This window comes from Antrostomus carolinensis, unplaced genomic scaffold (assembly GCF_000700745.2).
Source record: "Antrostomus carolinensis isolate BGI_N321 unplaced genomic scaffold, ASM70074v2 scaffold30663, whole genome shotgun sequence".
Taxonomy (NCBI): Eukaryota; Metazoa; Chordata; class Aves; order Caprimulgiformes; family Caprimulgidae; genus Antrostomus; species Antrostomus carolinensis.
The window spans coordinates 1,079-8,160 of NW_010307796.1; the positions used below are offsets into that span (position 1 = coordinate 1,079).

Below are 7,082 nucleotides of genomic sequence, written 5' to 3' on the forward strand. Positions count from 1 at the left end.
CCGCGGGAGACCTCCGAGGGAACTCGAAACGCTTGGGGAGCCAAAGCAGGTAGGAGGGAAAAAAGGGACAAAAGGAACCCCCTTGCTATTTGTGTGTGTGAGTTACTCAGCACGACCCTCTCCGGAGTGCTCGATAACGCAGCTGGAAGATGATTTGTGGCTGCTTTGCTTTGTAGGCTAGTTACACAATATTAAAGCATCTCAGAAAGTTTGGTCCCAAGTGCCTTAGATCCGGAGTTAAAGCACTTGAGGAGGAAAAACCAGCCAAGCCTTGTCTGGGAAAAGCAGAGGTGGGGCTGGGTACCGGCGGGATGCTGGGGCTGGCTGCCCGCTGCCGCGTCCCCAGGCAGGGCTGGCGCTGGGCTGCCAGGGTGGGAGGGAGAGGTGGCTGGTTCAGCCTCCTGCCCCACCACGAGCTGCTTGTTGACTCCTCACTTTGTCAGAGAGGATTGCTCTGGAACCTGCCTGCTCCTTGGAAAGAAAATTATTAATAATTTGCTGGACCCCAAGGAAGGCTCCTGAGGTTCAGTTGGGCTGCAGAAAAACTCGCTCGCTCTCGGTCACTTTTACAAGCCTCGTTTTGCAGGTGTGAATTTCAAAATCTGAGACAGATGTAGTGTTGGCACCTTGGGATCCGCCAGCATTTTACAAACATTAAGTTATTCGCTGTGGGCAGGATGAGCCTGATGGTTCTCATTGCACAGAGGAGGGGAGGAGAGAAGCTCCAGGGGCCAGTTCACAAACCATTAAGCAATACACAACAGCTCAACGTGAGAGTTGGAAATAGGTCCCCAAAGTCTTCCTCTCTCAGGATGGGCCAGGAGTCTTTAGGGATTAGGAATAGCCCGGTTGTACAGGCTTCTGTGCATTTATCTCCTTTTAAGGTGGCTGCAAAATGCTGTCACATTTCATTCCGGGCTGTTAGAGTGGCAGGATAGGGGTGAACATGTTACTGCTGGGTGAAATAGCAACAGACATTTCTAAGTGCCTAAAACTGAGGCTTAAAGTTAATGATGAGATCAAAGATGCTGCTTCTAGAGAGCGGAAACTCAGCTGCCAGGCATCGCTCTCCTCAAGGTTCAGCCCCCTCGTTACGCCCGCGGTACCCTTCACCTTCCTGATATTGGTGAGAGAGGGACGTTGAATTTATTATAATCCTAAGAATATATTCCTGCTCTGTGGTCAAAACATGAATGAAGCATGGTTGAATATATGCAATTTCATCTGCTCTGCTTCTGCAGAGTTGTTCCCCTGTCTCAGGACGGCTGTAGCAGACCTTGGCGGGTGCTTTTCATTCTCCTTGTGTGGGCCTGGGGGAGGAACGGCTGCTGCAGCTGAGCTGGGGCTGACTTGGCTTTGTAGATATAACCAAAGTCCTGGCAGTGGGGAAAAGACTGCGGACACTGAGTATTTCCATACTGATCCCTGGGAAATCACGGCAGTGGCGATTCACGGGGAAGGTCTGTGGCCAGAAGGAACCAGCCCTGGAGCTCCCGCAGCCCCGGGGGATGCTAAACCAGCAAGGGACTGAGCTGAGCCCCAGCGCAAGCGGAGGTGATGGATATTCCCTTCCGTATTCCTGGCCTTTTTTCCCGTGTGCAATTTCCCTGCAATGCCCCGAGTAGCAGCAACAGAGGGAAGCAGCAATCCAGGGAACGGCGGAGAGCAGCTCTCCCCAGTGAAACCAGGCAACTGGCTCCGGCAGCCTCGGCGCCCAGCACCCAACCCCCGAGTTTGCACCTTTCAGCCTTTCTTCCTCTATAATCCTGCCAGAAATCTGGTGCAGGTCCTGCCACAGGTTCCCCCCACTGCTGATGTGCCCACGGGTGCAGCCCCTGTGCCAGCCATGCCAAGCATCCCCCATCACCTCCCATCTGCAGTGGGGCAGAAGGGACAGGGGACACCTTGCTGTACCCTTCCCTGGACAGAGGTCCTAGGTTCAGTAGGCAGGTTTGGGTCTCTGGAGGTGTTAAATCCTCCTGCTGGGGGTTTGGCTAGAGAAAAGTCAAGGTGATACCTCAGGTCTTTCCTTTGGTGCTGGGAAGCAGGGGACATCAGGGAGGTGACACAGTGATGGCAGAGGTGACATAGCCTCCAAATGGACCTGGGGGCTGGAAGTGGTGGAGAAGCTGAGCCTGGGCTACAGCAGGTCTGAGCTCTGCCACTGCTGATGTGTTTGGCCCCAGGTTAGTCCCCTCCCAGAGCCATTTAGATAGCCTCCAGGTACTGGCAAGGTAATTACATCCAAGCCATCTAGCAATGCGGAATCAGTCTCTAAGGCTCTTCCTAGTTCTGCTTTAATCAGGCTGTGCCACAGGGTCCTCAGTGCTTCCCATGGGGTTTTTTCCTTCTGCTGGACCACACCATCAGAGCACTTTCCCCATTTCCCTGGATGTGAATATCTCCACCATTCATCACATAATGGACTCTAGATGGTACCTCATTTTAGAGTAAATTACACTGTCATCAGGACCACTGCCAACCTCAGAGATCATTATTTGTGTAGTCTGCTGAGATTCTTTATCATCCGAGGTGCCAGGCTGTCATTCTCACTGCAGAGATGCTTTCCCAGGATGTGCAGCGATGGCTGCAGCAGGGATGTGCATTAACAACACCCACAGCCCGTGCTGCTCTTCATACCACGGAGTTTAGAGCTCAAATGTGAGAAGATACTGACCTGGCTTTGCAAGCACCGCTTGTGCTGTGAAAGAGAAAGGGAACTTCCAAAACGCCCTTAAAATATTCAGATTTTTTCCCTTTTGAAAACGAGTGCAGCCACGTGGTTAGAGCTGGTGTCACCCATGATGCCCACGCAGCCGGGGCGGTGCGGAGGTGCTTTCTCCACCAAAGAGAAAAGCCCAGCTCCTTCCTGAACCTGCCGCTGACCCAGGCCAGGGAAAGCAGCATGGAAGCAGGGTAAGGCCACCAGCAGTCGCCTGCCTCAGCTCTGGGCTTTTCCTCTTCTCAAAGCTGCCCCGTAGGTCCTTTCATTTCTCTGTGTGTCACGAGGAGGGATGGGAGGAGACCAGGCTCTCATCGCTAGTTAGTCTGTGGTGAGGTCCATGGGGAAGGAGCCCTCCTTTGCTGTGACAAACCCCCCTGGGAGAGCATCTGCAGATGCCGTGTCTGGCAGAGGAGTCACCAGGCAGCAGAAAGCAGCCCGGGCTCAGTGTCAGGGGACACTGCCCTGCTTTCGGTTTAACCCCCATCCCCAGATGACTCAAGGGGCCTGGGCGACCCTGAGCATCACTCAGTTAGAGAGCAGCTGCCCTCGTGTTCTTCGGCTCCAGCCCCAAAGCAGGAAGTTCTCAGGCTTTCGCTATTAGATGTGGGTACCGAGTTGAAAGGAGATGCTAACGCTGGCGCGGGTGAAGGGAGCAGCCGATGGTGCCTGGGGAACACTCATGTTGGGTAGGGCAGAGGAGTGGCCCTGCTGCTTCTGGGGAGTGGGTGAGGGAGGAGGAGGAGGATGGTGGCATGGCGGGGCTGCCAGAGGAGGAAGGCAGCACGAGGCTCAAAATGGCTCCGCGGCACTGCTGGAGAGGGGCTGGGCACAGAGGAGAGCCAGGGCACGCTGCGTGCTTCCGTCTGCACTTGAATGAGGCCAAGAAACATTGTCCAGGGGCAGGAGGAACAGGCTGGGCTGAGGATGACCCTGGCCATCCCGTGCAGTAGCATTCAGGCGGCTTTGGCTGAAGAAACAGCTTTGCCATGGACTTCCCATCTGCCATCCCGGGGAAACAGCGTGTGCTTTCCCCCAGTGACACTGCCCCGTCTGCAAAGCAGAGGGGACGTTCCTGAGGGGCAAAATATTCCGTTCAATGATGTTTGGAAACTGCTTGGAAGTAGGAAGGGTCATTTTAACTTCTGAACAAGTGATTTAGGATATCAGCATCATGGCTTCACCGCAAACTTGCACTGTGCACTGGGTGTCTTACCTGTCTGTGCCTCTGTGGTGTGCGGGCATTTGCAACTAGAGCTTCCTGAGAAAAACACCTTAGCCTGTTGGGAAATGATCTTCCTGGGATAAAAGCTGCCCCGTGCCTCAAATGGATAAACCAGGATGAGGGCTGAAGGGCTACATGAGAATAGGCAGGCTTCTTTTGAAGTTGTTTAAGTGACAGTGGCTGTGAGGGATGCCTGAGCTCCTCCCAGTGCTTGGAGCTGGTGGCAGCTGAAGATATTCCATATACCAGCCTACAGGGCACAGTCTGTGGTTTGAATCTGTGGCACTGCTGTGAATCACAGACAGGAAAGCCTCTCCCGTATTCCCCAGATGTGCAGCAGAGGATTTCCCCACAACAGAGCAGGGACCACCCAGTACAGCCCAAACCTGGGCTGCAACAAGGTATCTCCAGCTCTGAGTCTTGCTGCAAGATTATTTTTTTGCCTCCTAGCTGGGGTTTCAGTTTGACTCAGAGAGCTGATACTCCAGGGTTTGGTATTGCTGTATCTAACCCGAAAATCAAAGCCTTTTTCTGAATGAAGCTGGTCTAAAGTGACTACTAAGAACAGTTGTGTGAAGCCTGTCCAGGGCTGGGGGAGCTGCTTGTAGCCACGCTGAAGAACATCGTAAACATCTTAAATGGGAGCCTGGAGTCACAGGGTCAGCGCTCAGCAGCTGGCATCTCAATACCCTTTCCAAAATACTCACATATTTGTAAGAACCCTGTCCTGTGATGTCATCACCAGAAACACCACCCTGAGGGAAAGCCTGGCTGGTTTATTCTGCTTTCTATAGTCCCAGCTCATGCTGAAGGTTTTTCCAGTCCCTCCTGTCCTGTGCAAGCCATCTGTCGAGACAGGCTGAGCTCAGGTCACCCCTTCTGCACCCTGCTCCTTGCCTGTGGTCCACTGCGGGGTTAGGGCACTGTCCCCATGTCCCCCACGATGGGTCCTTTGGGGCTCCGGTCCCTTCTGTCCCGCTGGGAGCCAGGTGGGAAGCTCCTGCCCTTCTCTGGCTGCTTTGCTGGCGTGAGATGACCCTCTAGCCATGGTAACCTTGCTGTTTGTCTTTGTCCCTAGAGCGATCTATCCTTTGTCAGACTCCCCCTCTGTGAAGATGTCCCAGTCATCTCCAGATGATGAAGGCACAACGTTTGAGCACCTCTGGAGCACGCTGTAAGTGGGGGTTGATCTTTCACCTTGACTTATATTCTGAGGCAGACGTGGCCCTTTGCTCCGTAGGCTGTGATAGCACACACCATTGCTGTGGCCCCAAGGGACGAGTTTCTTTTGCATTCTCCAGTTTTCACATTTCCACATCCAATATTTTACTCCCAGACTCCGATCTCTCTGCTCAGACCATTTCACCCTTTGCCCTGGTGACACTAGGCAGCTCGAGCCTGGGAGGATGTGCTCTTCCTTGCCACTTTCCACTCATGAGGTCATGAGGTTTGGTAGCTGCCTAATTAAAATAGGCATTTTCTGAAATAAAACATCTTCCAGCCACACCAGGACTTTTACAAGTCCTCTGGCCTTTGAGCCTCACACTCTAATCATGCAAGGAAGGACTGTGCTTCATTTCATCCTCTTTTTTTGCTTGGGATCCTCTCACTTAAGGACGTCCCGAGGTGACAGATACTGTAGAGCAGCTGGGTGGATGAAAACTTCCCATCTCCTTGCTTTACCCACCAGGCAGCAGTATGCCTGAGCAAAGCCTGCTGTGCCACGTGAGAATAAAAGCAGAGGAAGGAGGGAGTAGTTGAGAAGGGGACAAGGTTGAAGGGAATTGCAGGTTGTTGGGCGGTGGTGGGACTGGCTGTGCTGGAGAGCGGGATAGCTGACTGTCTGCCATCACCTTTTCCACAGGGAGCCAGACAGCACCTACTTCAACCTCCCTCCATCCAACCATGCAGGCAGCAATGAGGTCTCCAACCGCACAGAGGTCACGATGGACATCTTCCAGATGAGAAGCATGAATGACTCGGTCATGGTGAGTGTGCTCTGACCGTGCAAATGGGAGCTGCATCAAACACAAACTTGTTTTCCCCACAGTGAGCTGGGGGCTCTGGGGTAGGAAGTGGGATGGTTGTGGGTTCCTAAACCGAACACGAACACTGCAGGTGCCACGCTGCTGTCATCAGCGCAGGGTCTGACATCCTGTCATCCATGCTGGCACTGCAGGATTGTGGCTGAGTGGTCCAGTGTTCCCTAAACTAGTGGCTACTTATTCATAGAACCACAGAATGTTGTGAGTTGGAAGGGACCCTCAAGGATCGTGGAGTCCAACTCCTGTCCCTGCACAGGACAATCCCAAGACTCAGACCGTTATGAAGAGGTCACATTGCTGCCTGCAGCAGCGGCTCTGCGCTGAATGCAGCTCGAGTTCCTGCTCAGGAGGAGGGTAGAACTCGCTCTGGTACAAACATGCTGTGTAGTAAAAGCTGTGTGTAAGCTGCTGGCCAGGCAGAGCTTCTGGAGGGACACGTTACGGTCCCATCACCCAGCTCTGCTCCCACCGTGGTCCCCAAGGGTCCCTGCCATTGCTGCTGGTGCTTTCCTCCAAGAAGCCGATGCGTCTCTGTCTAAAGCAAAGGGTTTGAAAAGCATGGTGGGTGTGAGATGTGCAGGTGCCTTGTGTACATCCAGCTCCCCGAGCAGGGTGGTCTCCTGGGAGCATCCCTGAATCCACGCTGGCCGTTGGCAGCATCTCCCTCCCAAAAGCCGCCGTTTCCCTCCTCACCAGCTTGCGTCCCCTCCCCCAGCCCCTTTTTCCCTCGCTTTTCCCTCCCTTTCCCTCCCTTCCCTGGCCTTTGTCTGCAGCGGGCAGGAGCCTGGCAGAGGGATCAGGCGGTGGTGCTAATTGGGGAGCTGCCCCTCGCTGAGCCATCGCCTTTCTCCTCATTCCCACTGTAACCGAAGCCGAGCTCGGCGAGAGCTGGTGCAGCCTGGGGTGCTGCCAGTGCCGGCGAGCCCCAGCCAGCTCCCACTGGCTGGAAGCACCAAAATGCATCATACAGGAAATAAATGTACAGATAATGTGATGTTACTGGCCTGAAAGACAAGAGGTGGGACCGCAGTGGAGGGACGGCTCAGTCCACATGTGACGCCTGCGGCTCCCGGTGCTCACCGACGCTGGG

The 7,082-nt window shown here is 54.1% G+C and overlaps 1 protein-coding gene across 5 annotated transcripts in view; it reads left to right on the forward strand.

The window, feature by feature from the left end:
* The first annotated feature begins 5,035 nt into the window (after positions 1 to 5,035).
* The window catches only part of TP73 (tumor protein p73), a 26,218-nt gene continuing 24,171 nt past the window's right edge, over positions 5,036 to 7,082 (forward strand). For 2 of the 5 annotated variants that reach the window (XM_010165572.1, XM_029084402.1), the window contains exons 1-2: positions 5,036 to 5,121; positions 5,812 to 5,935. In XM_010165572.1, the coding sequence (XP_010163874.1) occupies positions 5,063 to 5,121; positions 5,812 to 5,935 (183 nt within the window). In that variant the 5' untranslated portion in view covers positions 5,036 to 5,062. The remainder of the gene's footprint in view (positions 5,122 to 5,811; positions 5,936 to 7,082) is intronic. The other 3 variants (XM_010165568.2, XM_010165571.2, XM_010165570.1) reach the window with 2 other exon arrangements.